We start from the raw sequence: 21633 nt of genomic DNA, 5'->3' as shown, positions 1-21633 counted from the left end.
TGTGGGACTTCTTGGGTCATGGACAGGCCATAATCAATTATTCTTGAGTTCTTAGTGATCCAATAATCAAAAACATCATCCTGAATACTAGACTGAAAGTGGTAGAGGTTTTTTTTTCATTACTCTTCTGTTGACCCTTCAGCTTTATGGATATCTTGCAACCCAAGCCTTGAAATTATAAAATGAAAAGAAATAGTCTATCTTCACCCAAATTAAATATTCACACTTATGATAATATTTGCATGAATCCTTGACCTACTTAGGTAAAGATAGTTTTAAAACTGTCAGGCATTCTACTTAAACCACAAGAGAGTTAGTAAAAGCAAGTACAGAAATAACTAGGACCCCATCGCTTTTTAAAAAATGTTTTATTGAGTTCGTAATGTTATTCTCCTTTTATTTGTTTATTTTCAAAAATATATTGTATTAATTTCAGAGAGGTAGAGATAGAAACATCAATGATGAGAGAGAATCCTTAATGCACTGCCTCTTGCATGCCCTGCGCTGGGTCTCAAACCCTCAACCTGGGTATGTGTCCTGACTGGGAATTGAACCATGACCCCTAGTTCATAGGTGGACACTCAACCACTAAACCACACCAGCTAGGCAATGTTATTCCCCTTTTAAAGTGATATTGAGTGTTCATTTTAAGAGGGTATTTCAAGGTAAAAGCAGCATCCCCCCTGTTTTAACTATGGTATATACCTGATCAGCCACATATATTTTATTAATTGTAAACAAGTGCTAAAATGCGAAAGTCCTTTATATCATGAATAATTTTGGTCTAAGAACCAAGGTCTTATATACAATTTATTAGCTGTTTTATAATATTTTATAGATTGCCGAAACCGGTTTGGCTCAGCAGTAGAGCGTCGATCTGCGGACTGAAAGGTCCTGGGTTCGATTCCGGTCAAGGGCATGTGCATTGGTTGCAGGCACATCCCCGGTGGGGGTTGTGCAAGAGGCAGTTGGTTGATGTTTCTCTCTCATTGACGTTTCTAGATCTCTATCTCTCTCCCTTCCTCTCTGTAAAAAATTAATAAAAAATAAAAATATATATTTTATAGATAGGTAGATACATAGGTAGAGGTTAAGTAAAGCTAAATCTCAAGCCTAATCTTGCCAAGATATATTTCTTCAACCCCCTGCAGAGATTGATAACAAATGCAGGAAGCCCATGATTGTGAGGTAGATTTGAATAAGAAGGTAAGACTAATGAAATCAGGTTTAAACTTTTCTAGACACACTGACTCCATAGTTGACAGTGATTTTCACACTGACAGTCTCTGGCTGAGAATCTTGATCTGTTTCATTGGTTGACTCATTTGAATCCCAGCTCAGCTATATATACCTTACATGCAGGAATCCATTTTACCACTTACCAAATACAAAACTTGCCCACAGTAACATGTCAGTGAAAGTTTGTGGAGTAAATTAACTGCTTGTCAGTTGGATTTCCATCTAGGTTGATGAAATCAAGTGTTCTAGCCAAGTGCTTCTCAAACAAATGTGAATATGATCACCTGAGGATTTTGTTAAAATTCAGATTCCTATTAAAGAGATCTAGGGTGGAGCCCAAGATGTTGCACTTCTAATAAGCTCTCAGGTGATTTAGATGCTGCTCCTCCTCAGATCATACTTCATAAATAAGAGTCTATCTCATTCCTATGAGTCTTATTTCTGTGAGACAATAAAACATAAGCTAGGCCCGGCCACAGTGGCTCAGTGTTTGAGTGTAGACCTATGAACCAGGAGGTCACGGTTCAATTCCATGGTCAGGATACATGCCTGGGTTGCAGGCTCAATCCCCAGTGTGGGGCATGCAGGAGGCAGCCAATCAATGATTCTCTCTTATCACTGATGTTTCTATCTCGCTGTCTCTCCCTCTACCTTCCTCTCTAAAATCTATATATATTTTAAAATACATAAGTTCAAATTCTATTCCTGTACTTACAAATTTAGTAAATGTAGGACAATTATCAATATATCTGTGCCTTATTTCTTCTTATGTAAAAATTTGATAACAGAATCAATATTTTATATCATAACATGTAAATGAAATAATATATGAAAATATTTAGCAAAATACTTGGCATATGGCAAGCACTCAATAGATGGTAGCTATGCAGTCTCATGATTTTCCCTACTGACTATACTTGAAGTTATATGCTCAAAAACACTCCTAGTACTCTGAGATTAATCTGAAGCCTAATCTTGCCATGTTTGATTTCCCCCATTCGCTGCAGGAATTGATAGCAAATGCAAGAGGCCCAGGGTTGTGAGGAAGATCCCAGTGAGAAGCCAAGACTGATGAAAATGAGACTTAGGGGCACTGGGTAGTAACGTGGAGTTAATTACTGAAAAAAGACAGTTTATATAGTAAAATAAAGAAGAAAAAGGCTAAAAAGGAATAGATAGCCTATCTGTTTAATGGGGAAAGTGAAATGTAAGCAAAATATAAAAATGGCATTCAAAATGCTTCTATTTGTCATATCTTAGATCAGGTTACCCACAAGATTTTGAGAAAAGGATTTATGTTAAGTGGTTTAGTAAGGAGATGTTCTAGGAAAATCAGTCAGAAGAGTGTGGGAAGCTGACTAAAAAAAAAGAGAGAAAGTTCAACAAATGTGGGCTGGCTTTCAAGCAAAGTCTCACAGAGGGAAACAGCCTGATCTCCAGGGAATTCCTGGAGTGTAAATTCTCCTTAAAGATGTCCTGATTTGAAGAGAGAGAATTGGAATTGTATTCATTGCTTTCAAGCTACCCCAGAGGCATGGGAGAGACATAACTTTAAATCCCCACACATTTCTAATTCCCTACAGTGCTGGTAAAGCAGGCCCCAATGCCTGAAAACAATGTATAATAATAAATGGGTAATATGCTAATTAGACCGGACATCCTGGCTGAGGAATCCAGGGCCAGAGGGAAGCAAGCCCGGGTCCTAGGTGCCTGCCAGCAGCTGGAGGAGGAAAGCCCAGGTGCTGGGTGCCAGAGGGAAGCTGGTGCCGGCAGCCAGGGGAAGGAAGGCCTACTCTTGCATGAATTTTCGTGCATTGGGCCTATAGCCTATACATATAAAAGGCTAATATGAAAAGTGTTCCCTTTTGAGTTCAACCAGGAGACTGGGAGTTCAGTTGCTTGCTATGACTTGTGCTGACCACTAGGGGGTGGCTAGGATCATGGCAAGCAACCAGTGGCAGTGGTGGGGGCACTGAGGGAGTGAGGGAAGAAGGAGGCAGGGGGGTGGGGAACCTGATAGGTCCTGATCACTGGGCATGCCTAGGGACCCTACCTGTGCATAAATTTTGTGCACCAGGCCTCTAGTCCTATATGATAAAAGCCTAATATGCAAATCAACCAGACTGACTGGTTGGTGGGTGAGCGGGGCCAGCGTGTGGGAGGCACCAGGTCAGCCAAGGTGGGTACTAGCGGGCAGAGGGAGGACATGGCAATTGGGGGGCAGTGGCAACCAGCAGTGGCAGTGGGGCAATAGGGGCAGGGCCAGCCACTTGCCAGCTGGTGCCATCCCCCAATTGGCCCGCTCGTTGCCTCCCACAGAGGGAGGCCAGACTATGACTTAAACTGTCAGTCAGACATTCCCCAAAGGCTCCCAAACTGCAAGAGGGTGCAGGCTGGCCTGAGCATGTTCCCCTCTGCGCCCCCTCACCCCAACCCTGTCCAGTGCACAAATTTTCATTCACAGGGCCTCTAGTTTTCCAATAAAGAGCCAGAGGTCTTAGAGATTTGAAGCCAAATTATACAGAAAGGAGGGAGAGAACATAAAAATAATAGATGCCAGACTACTAAATATTACATCGCAAAGGTAACTGCATTGTTTACACCTTCCCAGGACAACTGCTAACAATGAAAGTAATTATTTATCTACCAGTTTTTTTCAATGCTTACAGCTTCTTATTGTGTGACATTAAACAGAAATGACAATGTTTTCGAAAGTCAGGGTGACTTTGCAACAGGAGTTTTTATTTTGTTTGACTTTTTGTTTTAATTTTTTTTTAAGTTACTCTTCAATAGTAGAACCAATGATAGTAAGCTGAGGAAAGTGTTAATAAGAACAGATATAAATATATATAAATTGAAATGAAAAATACATACAATGGGTGGGCAAAAGTAGGTTTACAGTTGTTCATGTGGACATAAAATAATTCATAAATAAAATTATAGGTATCAAATATCTTGCATATTCACAATTGTCAACTTACTTTTGCCAACTCCCTGTGTATATCACATATAGAAATCCAGGAGAAAAGTAGTTATAGCCAAGCTGCTTAAAAACTAGCGTTGTCATCCAGAGGGAAGAATGTCTGCAAATGACATGCTGCAATGAAAACATTATACTGAATATATGGTTAACCTATAGGACTTTCTTGCTTGCCACTTTGCATTTCCACTTTTGAAATGAAGAAACCGTTATGACAAATACAGAGTTGAATTAGTGATATAAAAATTATGTCCAAAATAGCTATGCGAATTTAAATTTCATAACCTGACTGGCAGAAACTTCCAGATTGAACATAAAAGTGTCCCAGGGTAAAAAAATAAGCAGAAATGGCTTGTTAATTCCAAGTCCCATATTTCACACTGCCCACAAACTGAATCTGAGGCGAAAAACTAAAAATACTGCCAAGACCGGTTTGGCTCAATGGATAGAGCGTCGGTTTGGGGACTGAAAGGACCTGGGTTCGATTCCAGTCAAGGGCATGTACCTTGGTTGTGGGCATATCCCAAGTAGGGGATGTGCAAGAGGCAGCTGATCGATGTCTATCTCTCATCGATGTTTCTAACTCTTTATCTCTCTCCCTTCCTCTCTGTACAAAATCAATAAAATATATTTAAACAAACAAACAAACAAAAAACAAACTAAAAATACATGAATATATATTTTTGTGCTTTAAAATGCTGAAATTGGAAGAAATGAGGAAATGACCTTTTCCCAAGGATAAGAAATATAGAATATTTTCCCCTAAAATGTTAAGAGATCAATTAGATAGGTTAAGTTTTAGATTAACCCTCAAATAGCTGCAGCTATTGACTATACTATAAATACAGTATGTGTGTGTAATGCGTATGCATGTATGTAATTTATATATTTTGTATCTGTACATATATAAAATCATAACTCTCAAATATATACAATAAGATAAAATATAAATTATAAGAAATGACTGGCAGAAGTAACTATCACTTATTTAGGATCCTTTCAATGCTTCAGAAATGAAAATTATTCCAAAAGAATAACAAAAGCTATAAAAAACTTGGGAAAAAAAACTTAGTGTTCAAGATCTCTGAAGAATAAATGAAATAACATATCGTAAATGATTAAAAAGACACAAAAGCCAATCAAATTCCCGAGTAAAAAGAGTTACAAGTTTCCCAGATGGGAAAACTAAAAACTCATAGATATATCAGCCCCAAATTAAGTTAATTAAATACAAATTCAATATAATCCAATGAAAAAGCCACTATATTTTGGGGTAGAAATTGTTGTAGTAATTCTAAAGCTCAGCTGAAGTAGAAAATCTGGTAGAATAAGGACTTTTGGGGGAAAATAATACAAAAAAATCCCATCTCACAGAAATTAAAACAGAGTGGTTTAGTGGCGGGGATGTACGGGGGAATCAAGCAAATAGAACAGAGAGTCCAAAAGCATTTACATGAAAAACTTAGCATAGGAAAGTGAACATTGCAAATCAGCGGGGAAAATATACACTACTGTTGTGATAATGGGATCTCCATTTGTATTCACTAAAGGCAAAAATAAATTTCAGATCGAATACACATCAACTCTACATGAGTTAAATGTAAACAAAAGTATACCAAAAAAAACCCATAAAATTTTAAAAGAAAATAGAGGAAGATGATTTTGATACTATTAAGGTAGGGGAAATTGTTTTAAGTAAGCAAATTAGAAACTGTAAAGAAAAAGCAGAATTAGCTTTTAAACACTTAAAACATCATTGTGACTAATGATGCTGTAAAAACAGTTAAAATATAAGGACCAATTTAGAGAGAAAATATTTGGAATACTTTTAATATATGAAATAATAAAATCTCAAATGCACAGGAGACTAGAAAAAGGTAAGATAAAAAATAAGGGTAGTCTGGCCAATGTGGCACAGTAGTTTAGGGTCAACCTGTGAACCAAGAGGTCATAATTCTGATTCTGGTCAGGGCACAAGCCTGGATTGTGGGCTTGATCCCCAGTGGGGAGTGTGCAGGAGGCAGTTGATCAAAGAGACTGTCTCATCATTGGTGTTTCTATCTCTATCTTCCTTTCCCTTCTTATCTAAGATCAATAAAAATATCTTTTTAAAAATAGGGATAAAGTTTAAACATTTCACCAAATGAGAAATACCAATAGCCAATTATCATATAAAAATTCTCAATGTCACTGATAATCAGGAAAATATATTTTAAAATGAGAAGTTAGCCTGTAAGGTAAGAATATATTCATATGTAATTTGGTAGGGCAAATTGTATGCTTTTTATTTAATATTTGAATAGATTATATATCCCTATGTGTCAAAATGCACAAGTACAAAATGCTATGTAATAGTCTTCTCACCCAGTTCCCTGCTAATGGTTTACTTTTTATAGGCAATTAACTTACTTTATCTTCTATGTAGTTTTATAAAAATGTATTTACAAGCAAATACACACACAGATAGCTTTCTCTTTATTTTTTACAGTGTTCTATTGTATAGACATGACATAATTGATGGACATATAATTTGATAACAATGCTACAAATAAAAATATGTGTGTGTGTGTGTGTGTGTGTGTGTGTGTGTGTGTGTGTGTGTTGCATCACATATTTTGAATATATGCAGGGTAAATTTCTGGAATAGAATTGCTGAATAAAATTATATTTGTTCTTTTACAAATGAGTATAGTCCTTTGAGGAGGAATGTTGAAGATCATAAGGAGGAGTGTTAAAATTTCAAATAGTTATTTCTTGGAACAGAAAACCTCTCCTGTAAGGTACTTTTATCATTTAAAAAGTGATGTCTCTAAAAGAATACAAATTGTAGTATTTTAATAGCAATAAACTGGAGTTCTAAATGTATTTTCTTTTGGAATGATTATAGTATATATAATGGTCCATCCATATTGCTGAACTAGAGGCCTGGTGCATGAATTTTGTGCCTGGGGGGATGTGTACCTCAGCCCAGTATGCACCCTCACCAATCTAGGACCCCTTAAGGGATGTATGACTGCTCATTTAGGCCAGTACTATTGGCAGTCGGACATTTCTCTCACAATCCAGGACTGCTGGCTCCCAAATGCTTGCCTGCCTGCCTTCCTGATTGTCACTAACTGCTTCTGCCTGCCACCCTGATCACTCCCTAACCACTCCCCTGACAGCCTGATTGATGCCTGACTTCTTCCTGATTGATGCCAGACTGTTTGCCCCTAACTGTCCTTCCCTGCTGGCCTGATCACCCCTAACTGCCCTCCCCTGCCAGCCTCATTACCCCTAACTGCTTTCCCCTGATGATCTGGTTACCCCCCCCCCCCAAATGCCCTCCCCTGCAGGCCTGGTCACCCCCAACTGCCCTGTCCTGCAGGTCTGTTTCCCCACAACTGCCCTCCCCTGCAGGACTGGTCCCCCTAACTGATCTCCCCTATAGGCCTGGGTCCCCTCCAACTGCCATTCCCTGCAGGCTTGATCACCCCCAACTGCCCTCCCTTGCAGGATTTGTCCCTCCCAACTGCCCTCCCATGCAGGCCTGATCACCCACAACTGCCCTCCCTTGCAGGCCTGGTCCCTTCCAACTGCCCTCCCCTGCTGACCATCTTGTAGGGGCCATCTTGTGTCCATATTGGGGCAACCATCTTTGACCAAATAGGGGCAGCAATCTAGCATGTTGGAGTGATAGTCAATTTGCATATTACCCTTTTATTAGATAGGATAGGGGCCTGGTGCATGCATGAGGGCTGGTTGGTTTGCCCTAAAGGTGTCCCAGATCAGGGTGGAGTGCCCTTGGGGTGTGGGGTAGCCTGGGAGAAGGACCTGTGGTAGTTTGCAGGCTGACCATGCCCCCTTGAGACCCATGCATAGGCTGGAAGCAGATATCTGGGATTTATTTATCTTCTATAATTAAAACTTTGCAAGCTTGAGCAGAGGCCAGGGCAGTCCAGGGCGGTGGGAAGCTTGGCTTCCTCCATCACCAGGGGAAACCCAAGCCTTCAGCTGGCTCCAGCTCCATAGCCATGGCTATCTTTGTTGGGATTTATTTATCTCCTATAATTTAAACTTTGTAGCCTTGAGTGGAGGCCAGGGCAGGAGAAGAGTGGATTTCTACATTGCTGGGGGCAACCCAAGCCTCCTGCTTGCTTCAGCTCTGTGGCTGCTGTCATCTTGGTTGGGTTAATTTTCATACTTGCTCCTGATTGGCTGGTGGGCATGGCTTGTGGGTGTAGCGGAAGTATGGTCAATTTGCATGTTTCCCTTTTATTAGATAGAATAACATATGGCTATTAAAGGGAATGAATTAGGTCCATTTAAGCAAAGATGGGAAAATCTCTAAGATACATATAATTAAATGAAAAAAACAAGTGACTGAACAATATGTGACATAAGATTTATGCTATTTTTAAAAATATCTTTCTAATGTGAAAGGACACGCCAAATGCTTAAAAGTGATCATTTATCAAAAATGGAGGAATTGGTGTAGGTGATAGGGGCAATGTGAAGGGGAATTAAAATCTCTTGTGTTGATGCACTCTAAAATACAAAGGTAGAGAGTGCAGATACCAACAGATAAAAATGTGTGTCAATAGGGATGACAAGTAAGGACAGCATAAGCAGAATCATAGAGTACCTTTGCTGGTATATATGGTATTCCCATAAAAAAGTGCCTTTTCAGTTAAAAGTAATAAATCTAATTTTAAACTAAAAAACAAAGTAAACATAGCCACAATCTTTGCAATTTCTAAGTGATAAAATGTGATAACTTTGGCAAAATATATAAAATGCATTTTATACAAAAAGGAAAATGTGGAACTAATATAAATAAATCATGTTTTATAAGTTATTGGAAACTGACTATTTTATATGAATCCACCATATGAGCTATAATTACACCTTATAAACATGAAAAATAACTAAATCAGCAGGAGGGTTTTCTTTCCTTCAATAAAAGAACCATATGTCAGGTAAAAGGAAAATGATCACATCCACCAATATTGTTTCTGAACCTCTCTGTTCCTGCTTAGGAACAGTTCATAGCTGAACCATACCATCCATCCTACCATATATCATAAAAGCCTACTATGCTGTCTAGTCATCCATTCAACCAATCAAAGCATGATATGCTAATGGTATGCCCACTCAACTGCTTGCTATGATGGCACTGACCACCAAGGGGCAGGCAGTCAACCAGTCACTATGACGTATACTGACCACCAGGGTGCAGATGCTCAAACCAGAAGATTAGCTTGCTGTTGAGGTCCAGCCCTTTGGGACCAAGCAAGTTGGGCTAGACATTCCCTGGAGCCCTCCTGTGGTCCTTTTCCAGCTGGCCAACCTCCTGCCTCCCTCCCTGGCCCCAATCGTGCACTGGTGGGGTCTCTCGGGTCTCTCAGCCTGGCCTGTGCCCTCTCATAATCCGGGACCCCTTGGAGAATGTCAGAGAGCTGGTGTTGGCCTGGTCCCACAGGCCAGGCTGAGGGACCCCACTGGTGCAGGAATTCATGCACCAGACCTCTAGTTTTACATAATGACTTAGAGTAATGTTTACTTGTAATATAAATCTGTATGGCAGTTAAGTAGGCAGACATTCTGTTACTGATTCAATAATATGACAATCTACACACAGAAATATTCTTAGTGAAAAGTTACCTGCAGCCCATGATAAATATCTGGTATACATGACTCTAATCTCTCATCCCTTTGGAGTCTACAGAAGTTAATTAGTCCAGAGATATTTGGCAGTGAACTTGGCACCACCAATGTTTCAGACTTTCAGCCTTATCAAACAACAAGTGAAAGTGAGGCCACACCTTCAGTTTTTCATGCAAACATGTATCTTCATGTCCAGCAAAGCAGTGACCCAGCTTTAACTGGCTTCTTAACTTCTGTCATTGATTGTAATTTTTCCTCTGAAGAGCCTTCAGAGAAAAATCCCCACATGCTGGTCAATGACTGATGGCTTCCTTAAGCAAAGCACTGCTGGTAGCCCTAAAACCTGTGACAGGAAGAAAGATGGAAATTACAGAAGCTTTCCATGAGATACTAGTCACTGGTCTAACCAATTTCAGAGAGACAATGCTCACTCATGTCTGAGTGCCAGTCACCCCATGTGGACAAATGGCTGGAGAAGCAAGAACAGGGGACAGAAGACAACAGTCGTGTTGAACCTGTTGGACATGCGGACAGTGATTTGGAAAACATACCCAACTTCTCTCTGAATGATATGGTAAAGCTCGTACATGTCCCCAACGATGGAGGGCCTCTGGGAATCCATGTAGTGTCCTTCAGTGCTCGAGGGGGCAGAACCCTGGGGTTATTAGTAAAATGATTGGAGAAAGGTGGGAGAAAGCTAAACAAGAAAACCTTTTTTCATGAGAATGATTGCACTGTCAGGATTAATGATGGCGACCTTCAAAACAGAAGATTTGAAATGCACAGCATAGGTTTCGCCAGGCCATGCATATACCCATCATTTGGTTCCATGTGTTTCCTGCAGCAAATAAAGAGCAGTATGAACAACTCTCCCAAAGTGAGAAAAACAATGACTATTCAGGCCGCTGCAGCCCTGACAGCCAGAGTATTGATGAAAGGAGTGTGAAGAGTGCAGGGCTTCAGGCACCACAGAGAACACCCAGACTGACCCACCAGGCCGAGCAGATGGACTCGCACCCACGACTACCTCAGAGTACACAGCTTTCTGGAAAACCACCTGCAGCTCCAGCCCCAGCACCACAAAGTGGATTTGGAACAAGTGTAAACAGTGGTTATAATGCCAAAAAAGAAAAAAAAATAATACAAATAAAAAAATAGGCAAGAGGCTGAATATCCAGCTTAAGAAAGGTACAGAAGTTTTGGGATCCAGCATCACTTCCAGAGATGTAACAATAGGTGACTCAACTCCCATTTATGTGAAAAACATCCTCCCTGGGAAAGAGGGGAGTGCTGCCATCCAAGATGGGAGACTGAAGGCAGGAGACCGCCTGGTAGAGGTAAATGGAGTAGATTTAGCAGGCAAATCCCAAGAGGAAGTTGGTTCCCTGTTGAGAAGCACCAAGATGGAAGGGACAGTGAGCCTTCTAGTCTTTCACCAAGAAGATGCCTTCCACCCGAGGGAATTGAGTGCAGAGCCAGGCCCGGTGAGATTCCAAAAGAAATGAAAGCAGACGAGGAGGATGTTGTTCTGGCACCTGATGGCACCAGGGAATTTTAGACATTTGAAGTTCCACTTAATGATTCAGGATCCGCAGGTCTTGGTGTCAGTGTCAAAGGTAACTGGTCAAAAAAGAACCATGAAGATTTGGGAATCTTTGTCAAGTCCATTATTAATGGAGGTGCAGCTTCTGAAAATGGAAGGCTTCAGGTGAATGATCACCTGATAGCAGTGAATGGAGAATCCGTGTCGGGCAAGACAAACCAAAATGCCATGGAAGCCCTCAGAAGATCCATGTCCACTGAAGGGGACTACGAGGAATAACCCAGCTCATTGTCACAAGGTGAATAAGCAAGTGCAGTGAGCTGAAGTCACCTGGGAGCCCCTCCGCACCTGAGCTGCCCATTGAAACTGTGTTGGATGATAGAGAATGAAAGCTCTACAGCAGCAGTTCTCAACCTGTAGGTTGCAACCAACAGGTTGAGAACCACTAGCAAGGTTGCCTAAGACTTGGAAAACACAGATATTTACATTATGATTCATAACATTAGCAAAATTACAGTTATAAAGTAGCAACCACAATATGAGGAACTGTATTAAAGGATCGCAGCATTAAAAAGGTTGACAACCACTGCTTTAGATGCTTCCTCCAAGGTATTAATAGTAAATTCTCTCCCAGCTCTGTGCTTTGTGATATACTGTACATGTCCTTGAGTTGAATGATTAGACATTTTCTTAAAACAATATTTTTACATGATATACTGGAATCTATGGATTCCATATAGTTTTACCCTGAAAAATACATGTACTTAATGTGATTTATTTTTAGTTTTAAAAATCTGAGAATTTCTCAGTCTTTGTCAGCTCCTATTTCAATATCATTGGCTATAAAACAGAAATACGCTTTAAGTCAGTTCCCCCTGAAAGTTAGAAATCCTGCAAAAGTTGTTACCTTACAACAAAACACCAAAAACAGGGTACCAAATATAAGATAACAGAGCACTGAATTTCTATTCATCTCCACCAATACCAATAGAATTTACTGATTTGCATAGTATTTAGGTACATGGAGATATCTCAGATCTTGCTTCATAAATGCTTGTCTTCTATGCTTTTAGATGAACTCCTGTTAGACACTAGTGGAGGTGATGGTATTTACTTCATGATCCATTATGATTCATTTAGAACTTGGATTGAAATTCCAACTGACTACATTAAGAAATGATTTATTTTATGCAACCAGGTGAATTTTAATGTAAAATATTTCTCACATAGGCTTGACTCTAGACCAGAATAAGCTTTGGGACTTTCTGACTCATATCTACGGAAACAATCCTAGGAAAGAAGCTACTAAAAAATAGATTAAGAAAGGTAGAATTGTTAGAAATGGAAGGATGTTAGATGTCATCAGTCACACTTTCCAAATAACAAAGGAATGAAATCCCAGAATCCCATGGTGATTTTTATTTTGTTTTTATTTATTTTCCGGGGAATACCGAGATCACACAATTTGTGATATTCATTCTTTATTCCCACCAATTTATAAATACTCACATCTTTAAGAAACAAGCATTAAATAGTCTCTAAAATCTATTCCATTTTGGCAATCACTGTGATCTAAAAATCAAAGAAATTAATCTTTTAAAACAATGTTAGAAATCAAGTAGTCCAGCCTCCTTATGTTCTGTTCAAGGAATTATAGACCAAAGAAACTAAGTGACAAATCTAAAATTGCAAAGTTACTGTGCTTCTGAACCAAAATGACCATGTATACTTTTGTGAGTCATGAGTACCACATTACTCAAACCTGTTCCATCTCCTTAGCTTTTCATGGGGGTCAGGCATATTTACGAACAAAGGAAAGATGTCTCCAAATGTCATTCCTATTGGCTGACTCTCTACTATTGTGCATTTTAGGAGTCATCCTGGACTTTCATCACAAAGAAGTCTACAGTGAGCCTGCATAGGATTTCTTTATTTTAAAAGCCTTAAAAGTACTTTGCACATTGTTAGACTGTCCTGATTAATAATAACAGTACGAGGCATAGCTAATTTAACCAACATATTCATTTCATAAAGTTACAAGCTGGAATTTGGGAGCATTGAACCTTACATTTTTTCCAGTGTTTTAATCTGAAGAATTTTTCTATCTAAAGTAAAACTGAAATCTGTTGTATCTACCTTAGAATTTAATCTTAGTAGCTTTTATTTTCACACATTTGTGGTGAGTTTTTTAAAAAAAATAATTATGTTAATATTGTTTCATCTTGTTAGAAATTCAATATAGAAAAATTAAACATTAATGTTTTATTATGAGTCAATCACTGGAAAAAGTATTCATTTCATCTGTTTTTAATATCATGTATGGCATTGCCTTCTATGTAAATTGAGCCAGTGAATAAATGTTTAGTAAACAAAACAAAAAAGTACTAGAAAGTATTTTTTCTGAAGTTCTAGTCTTACATATAAATAATTCAAGAGCTTCCTCTTAATCTCTTTAATATTTCACTGAGAGGCAGCCAGTAAGTAATGTCTCCTATACCTTTCTGACAGATGTTATTTTTCTGTTTCTTTAGGGCACGTCATGCTTTCTGTTCACTGGGGTACTATGTCACCAATTCTCAAGGTTTAATTACTCTTTTACACTCGGATATTTTACTGTGATTGAAAATCTGATTTCAACTTGGTTGATGTACAGGAATTACTTTTCATCATTACCTGCTGCCAAAGAACAGAAACCTGATAAGGCTTACTATACTTGATGGTCCTCCTATGAGACAAAATATATATTATATTCAGTGCTAATTTCCCAATAATTACATGAAGTTTTTCTGCCAAGGCCTGAAAAATCCTTCTGGTTTTATGAGTTCTCTCTAAAAGAAAAACAATTTCTAGCAAAAAAACAAACAAACAAACAAACCTCCCCCCCACAATTTCTAACCTTTTAAAAAGAAAAACAATTTCTAGCAAAATAAATAATTAATAAACAATGACCAAAAAGGTCAGTTGTCAATTAAGTATAGTTGTTTAAAAGAAACATACAGCCGAAACCGGTTTGGCTCAGTGGATAGAGCATCGGCTTGCTGACTGAAGGGTCCCGGGTTTGATTCCGGTTATGGGCATGTACTCTGGTTGCAGGCTCATCCCCGGTAGGGGGTGTGCAGGAGGCAGCTGATCAATGTTTCTAACTCTATCCCTCTCCCTTCCTCTGTAAAAAACAAAACACAATACATTTTTTAAAAAATATTTTATTGATTTTTACAGAGAGGAATGGAGAAGGATAGAGAGCTAGAAATGTCGATGACAGAGAAACATCCACCAGCTGCCTCTTGCACATCCCCTACTGGGGATGTGCCCCCAACCAACGTACATGCCCTTGACCAGAATCAAACCCAGGACATTTCAGTCCACAGACCAAAGCTCTACCGCTGAGCCAAACCGATTTCGGCAACGCAATAAAATTTTTTTAAAAAATAAAATAAATAAACTGTCATATTCAATAATTCATCGAGCAATTACAACCATTTTAAAAACAATAAAAAGGAAAGTCTCAATAAAAATTAAATGATATAAAGAAAAAAAACTATAAACTTTAGAATCAAATAATAACAGATATAAAAATTCAATGGGAAAACTCAATAACAGAATTGAGAGGACAGAAGCAGGAATCAATGAAGTCAAAGATAGAATAATAGGAATTATCCAACATGAATAAAAGATAAAATATAGTAAAGAAAAAATATGAACAGAAACTCAGTGACTTCTCGGTATAAAACAGTATAGTTAACTCGTGTCAGACTACAGGAAAGAAAGGAGAAAGTGAGTGGGGCTGAAAACTATTCTAAGAAATAATGGCTGAAATTTTTCCAAATTTGGCCAAAGAGATAGCCTAGAGATTTAAGAAGCTGATGAAATCCAAAATGGGATAAACCTAAAGAAATCTATACCAACATAATCAAAGTTCTGAAAACTATAGACAAAGAAATAAAAACATAAAGAAGAGAGAAATGAAATTTCACCTATAAGGAAAAACCTATTCAAATTACATATTTGTCATCATAAACCATGGATGCCAGAAGGAAATGTCACATTTTAAAATGCTGAATAAAAAAACAACAACACATATCATATCAGCCCTAAATTCTTTATCTAGCTTTATTCTTCTTCAAGATTGAAGAAAAAATCAAGACATTCTCAGATGAAGGAAATTTAGAAGACTGTCACACCCTAACGAATGACTAAAAGAAGTTCTTGAATATTCATGATACTACTTGTTTAGGAAGACATAACCATGATTATCCCAAATGTATAAATGAGAACATGGAAACTTAAAATAATGATAAGAGTTTATCAAAGATTGACAGTTAACAAGGTTTTTCATTTATTTCTCCCTTTTTTTCTCCTCAGTTAACTTCAGTACCTCCACCATTTAAAAAAAAAATCAGTTTTTTAAACCTTTAACTCTTCAATGTAGTTATATCTTTTAATTGTAATATTGTAATAGTAAGTATAATATCACATTCACAGAACTAGACTATAAAAATGGGTATAATACATTTAACAAATTGCAGAAACCATATTCTCCAAAATCCTGCCTTAGCTAAGGTTTATAATAACAAGCAGTGAAATCATTTTGAATCTACTGGGGCCAATTTACTGGTGCAATGCACAAGGTCCAGTGCTTCCGGCTATAATTAGAAAATGGCGCCTGCTCTCCATTAGTTTTGGTTACTATAGTAATTCCATATGCAACCCATGCCTGCTGACTAGTGAACTAGATCATGTATCTTCTATAAATTGCTCTTGTTAGTCACTTGTAATTTATTTTATGTCTCCAACAACAATTTCAAACCAGCAGTGTCAGGAACACATGTTTTTTATGCTTCATAAAAAAACAGACTAGCGCATGTGTGCCTCCAACCTCATCCTCACTCCTGGCTATTCATGTTTATGTAGAATACTAAATATTTTTGAAATTTATTAAAGATTGCACAAGTGGATTTTTAAAACACAAGGTAGAAAGGATACATCCTTTCTGCCAAGAATATTTATTACAAAATTATGAAATCTCATCTCTAAAAGAGACTATAAAATAATTTATAACCTGTGTTGTTTTTGCTATGGTTTATTTTGATAGTCAGCTTGTTAGTGTATATTATTTGAAATTTGATATAAACATCTGCTGTGGATTTTTACTTAGTTAATATTCTTAAGGTGTGTAATATGTCCTAGACTAGCAAAGAACTTTAACCAATTTTGTCCCTGGGCACACCTATCATCAGTGACCATTAACAGTATGCTATTTTCTTATTCTATTTTGGCATATTGTCAATGCTCATAAATATATGCATAGCCTCAAACGGAATATCTTACCAAATAAGTATTGATAATGTGTCAGATGCATGGTATAACATGAATATTTCAATAGCTATCCCGCAGAGATTTATACAATTATGGAGGGCAAAATATCCAATTTTGAGCTACGCAAATATCTGTGCCTCACATATTGCTTTTCAGATATAGTTTAAGAAATAAAAAATTGATTCATAACATAAAATATATATAAGCTAAATAAATTGGTTTTTAAACTTTTTAGTGCATTATGGTCTGACATATTAGGTGATCAATGCTTATTAAATAAAGAAATGAGTAAAAACTTGCAACACAAATATAAAACTGAAAGTTAGATATAAAATGAGCCTTTATAGTGATGAACATAAAATTTTTAGAAATTTTAGAATAAAAATATTTTAAATAGTAATGAGTAAAACTAAATTTCATATAAATCCCTAATATTGAGAGTATCATAGACTTCATTCACAGTATACTATTTGTAGAATATATGTACATATAAAATATAAACTGATTATTCATTTTATATCCCTATGCTTATACTTCTGAATTTCTACATATACAATGTTTAACATTAAATCCTGATCATTCATGAGATAAAACAATAAATCACAATAGACTTTAAAACACCAAAGTTCTTTTGAACTCAAACCTTTATCCCAATATTAAGAGTAATGAGGCTTCAAGAGACAGTTGTATCCACATTAATTACTGTAATCATTCAAGCTACTTTCCCTTAGGGCCACCGTATTTCTAAGCCAAAAGGGCATTCTTAGCCCACTATGGCAATTAGTATCTGATAAATGATGTTACTGTCACACTTCTAATATAGTGATTGATCATTTCCAATTAATTCCTGAGAGAAATCAATGATTCCTTCCTGAAGTATTTACATTAACTAATCTATGTTAATACGAATACTCTATATCCATAATTTGCTAAGGAATATGGACCATTCTGATTACTATTTTAGAGCTTTGGTATACTGTTTCAGAGCTCAAAAAACTATATATAAAAGCTATAAAGATCAAGTAAAATTGGGCAGTTTAACCACAGCAAGTAATCTTTGCATTGGTAAATGTTGATCAAACTCAAATTCAACAAAAAAGTGTTGAAAAATTTGTCAAATTGTTTGTAGCTTAGAAATGTTACCATATATTGGAGACCCTACTTTTGTATGGATTTATACTCCTTGTATCTACTACTAAAATGACTTGCATTTTTAAAGCTCTGAGGGTGCTGTAATCACCCTTATTCCTTTTATTTCGTTTGCTCCATTTCTAGTGTGAAGAGGCCCTTGGATGTTCAAGCAGCACAGTCTTGTCCTCACTGAGCTTATAATCTAACAGAAAAGACAGAAACACATCAACAACAGTAAATGGGATACAATTAAGGGAAAATGGGTGGTCTGAAGGAAAACAAGAGTGCGATATATTTAGATAGAGGCATTATGGTGAGAAATGAAATTAAAGTGAGCAGTGAAGGACCTGGATGATAACATTCTTGGCTGAAGGAATAATGAAAGTAAAGGTTCTAGGACAGAAAAAAGCTCAGCCTACTCCAAGAAGTGAAAGAAGTCCTGTATTTTGGAGTCTATAGAAATTGGCTTAGTATGGAATTCCTTATCACTAAAAACAAACAGAAGGTGAATTATGTGGGTATATTAATGTAGACAGATGTCTGCTTAAGTTCTCTTCCAATTACTTCAAATTTCTTAGTGAATGTGGAAGTCCACTACTTGAGCTGTTAGATGGAAACAGATTGTAGAGATGCAGTATAGAAACCAGCTAACTGCAGTGATCTGGCAGAGATATGATGGATGAATGACCATATAAATTATTAGTCAAACCACAAAACTTTAGAGAATAAAATATATATATATATATATATATATATATATATATATATATATATATATATATAAAATTATGCCAGGACAACAGGCATAACTCAAATCTGTCCTGAGCAAGCAATAATTTATGGTCATCCTAGCCTACATTAGGGGATGAGCAAAAATGGAGATAAGGAAAAATATATTGATGGAAGCAATGTGAGGGTTAGAGGAAATATTTTAAGATAATTCCCAGTTTCTATTTATTGAGAAACATCTGGGAATAAGCAGGCTTATAAGTGGGGGTATAGATTTCTGTTTCAGATATGTTTGGTTGAGACATTTATATGGGGTATTGGTCATGAAGCTCTGATGAGAACTTTGGGCTGGAAATATAAATTGTGCACATACGTAGTATTTAAATGGATGAGAACACATGGGAACCAGACTATTAAATTCTGAGAAATCCCAGGAAAGGTTGATTAGGGAAGTTAGGCAGAAAATCAAATTGAGGAAAAAGTAGCTAGAAATATAAGAGGAAACCAGGATAAAGTAGTATCACATAGTTTTGAGAATAGAATTTCAAGCCTGGTTTCACTAAAAGGGAGGGATCAAAATGTCTCAAGTTGCAGAAGTCTAATAGTTTGATACAAGAAAAATGTTCCTTTCCATTTGGCATCATGGAATTAAGTGTGACCTTGACAAGAGTTATTTCATAGGAGTAATGAGGACAGAAATTAGATTGATGTGAGTTACCATATCTGACAACACGTTGGCTGAAGAAAACTCTTTAGTACTGGTGAGTTCAAAAACTGTTTTTTCTTTGAAAACTACGTTTGTTTTTTTATTCTTATCTGAGAATATGTTTTGTTTTAAATGCCTTTTGTTGAGAGGGGGAAAAGGGGAGAAACATGGATGTCTCCTATATTGTCAGGGAGCAAACCTGTAGCTTAAATATGTGCCCTGATCTGGAATGGAACCTGCAACCTTTTGGTACACCTAACGATCTTCAACCAACTGAGCCACAGGTCAGGGCAAAGTACTAGTCTCTTTTCAGTATTCTTAGAAATGGTCCTTCTAAAACAGCAAGCTATTGTTAATTGCATTGCTTTAAATAGGATATCTCCAACGTCATCTCCTCTATCCAGAAAATCCATGGTACCACAAACCAATCTTCATGTATTATAATTTAGTACCTATTATAAATTAGTACCTAAAATGTATTTTGGACACGTGAAAGTACGGATTTGGTGGCAGCACTGAAATTTTAATTTTGTAAACCATATATTTAAGTAATCAACAGAAAATGTTGCCCACAAAGAACTGGGCTTGGGCCGAGAGGTAGAACGTGTCTTTTCCCAAATGCAGCATCACACACCACTCCCAAGAGCCAACAACAGATCTGTCCAGATGCTAAGGCCAGGGGCTTCGAAACCTCCATCCTGAGCCTTGCAAGTCTCCAGGGCACGCAGGACTTCATCTTTCAGAGGCAAAGGGGCCTGACAGAGGCTTTGAAACCTGCTCAACAACTCTTCCCAGGGCCCATCTCCGGCCTCAGCTCCCACCCAAATGCCCTTCTGAAGATCGTAGTTCAACTGTCGACCCCAGTCCGTCAGCAGAGCCAGGTAGGCTGGGAAGAGCTCTGGATGGCGACCCACCACCGAAGCTAAAAGCCCGGCTGGGAGGCTGTGGCAAAAAGCTGTCATGGTGTCCGACTTCCCCAGAAGCCACTGAACCAGCTCGTGACGCCCCTCGCCCGGGGTTTTGGGGCTGTCCAGTTCCAACTCCTTTTGGGGGGGCCCAGGGGGCGCCGAAGGCAGCAACAGCGCGGCCGCGATCACCCTCGGGAAGCTGTTCTGGGGCAAGCGCTCCCACAGGCCGCAGAGCAGTCTGCGGGGGCCCTCGGCTGCGGCCTGGCCCACCTCCCGCAGGCGCTGCAGTAGCAGCTCGGCCTGAGTCTGTGTCAGGGGGTCCTCGTGGGCGGCCGGGCTCTCCCCTAAACCGCTGGCGCGCAGCAGGTGCACGGCGGCCCGGCGGCGGGCGAGCAGGGCCAGGCGGTCTTGGAGCGTCTCGTCCTCGGCGTCCTGGGCGCCGGGCCCGGGGCAGAGCTGCCCCAGCAGGCAGCGAAAGGCGGCACCCCCGAGGGCCCGGTTCCCCAGGAGGCGCTGAGCCAGCAGGAGGTCGCAGCGCCCCAAGGCCCGGAAGCTCGTCAGCCCCGAGTAGGTGGCGGGCGCAGCGCCGTCCTCCCGCCTCCACTGGTCCCGCAGCCGCCGCTCCAGGGCCAGGCGGATGCCGGCGTGACGGCCGAAGCGCCTGTAGACGTGGCGCATGTAGCGGGCCCACTGCAGGGCCCGGCGCACGGTCGTGGGGCTCCAGCTGCGGACGTGGGGGGTGCGGGAGGCGGCCAGCACCTCGGAGAAGCTCTCCAGCTGCTGCGAGAGCGATTCCATGGCGGCGCGCGAGGCCCTGATTTCCGTCTTCATCACCCAGGAGACAGCGACTCCCTGCGAGCTGATTGGTGAGTCTGTGAAGCTGGCAAGCCCCCCCAGAACACTATTGGGCGAAGACGCTGTCAATCTTACAACCCGCTTTCATCCGGGTACTTGGAGGCATTTAAACTGGAGAAAAGGCGGGGCGGTTTTACTTTGGCCTTTGAACTCTTAGGGGAGGAGGAGTGAGTGCGGGGGGGGGGGGGGGGGGCATCCGAGCGAGAATTCCAAGAGCCACGTGAGAGATGCTCATTTAATAAAAATGTTATTAAGTGAAATGTTTAGGTCAGTTCGCTCTAGAGAAAATGTACTGACTCCCACTAATGAATGCCAGGCACTATGCACAAGTCTGGACCGTGGCATTTTCTTTCATTATTAAAACTGAAGCCCAGGTTCATTGAAAGGAAATAAGATATTTTGAGAGCGGGACTATACAGTCACCTAACTTTTATGATAGTCTATTGTTATAGCTCTGTTTTATTATTAGTTATTGTTAATCTCGTACTGTGCCTAATGTGTACATTAAGCTTTTTTTTTTTTTTATAGATATGTGTGTATAGGAAAAAACAAAAACTATATATAGGAATCATACTGTTTG

General features: G+C 39.0%; 2 protein-coding genes and 1 pseudogene across 2 annotated transcripts in view; 2 read left to right on the top strand and 1 right to left on the bottom strand.

The window, feature by feature from the left end:
* Window positions 1-10009: 10009 nt before the first annotated feature.
* Window positions 10010-11023, top strand: LOC118713159 (annotated as a pseudogene).
* An 8769-nt stretch (window positions 11024-19792) lies between these two features.
* On the bottom strand, window positions 19793-21046 carry FANCF (FA complementation group F). The gene has a single exon (XM_036426996.2). The coding sequence runs from the start codon at window positions 21027-21029 to the stop codon at window positions 19917-19919; it is 1113 nt and encodes a 370-aa protein (XP_036282889.1). The 5' UTR covers window positions 21030-21046; the 3' UTR covers window positions 19793-19916.
* The window catches only part of GAS2 (growth arrest specific 2), a 139835-nt gene continuing 139247 nt past the window's right edge, over window positions 21046-21633 (top strand). Inside the window, exon 1 of the mRNA XM_045578030.1 lies at window positions 21046-21064. The gene's annotated coding sequence lies outside the window, so the exon portion shown is untranslated. The remainder of the gene's footprint in view (window positions 21065-21633) is intronic.

The sequence above is a fragment of the Pipistrellus kuhlii genome, unplaced genomic scaffold (genome assembly GCF_014108245.1).
Source record: "Pipistrellus kuhlii isolate mPipKuh1 unplaced genomic scaffold, mPipKuh1.p scaffold_m20_p_9, whole genome shotgun sequence".
NCBI lineage: Eukaryota > Metazoa > Chordata > Mammalia > Chiroptera > Vespertilionidae > Pipistrellus > Pipistrellus kuhlii.
The sequence above is the reverse complement of the archived record's forward strand: the minus strand, read 5'-3'. Positions and strand labels throughout refer to the sequence as shown.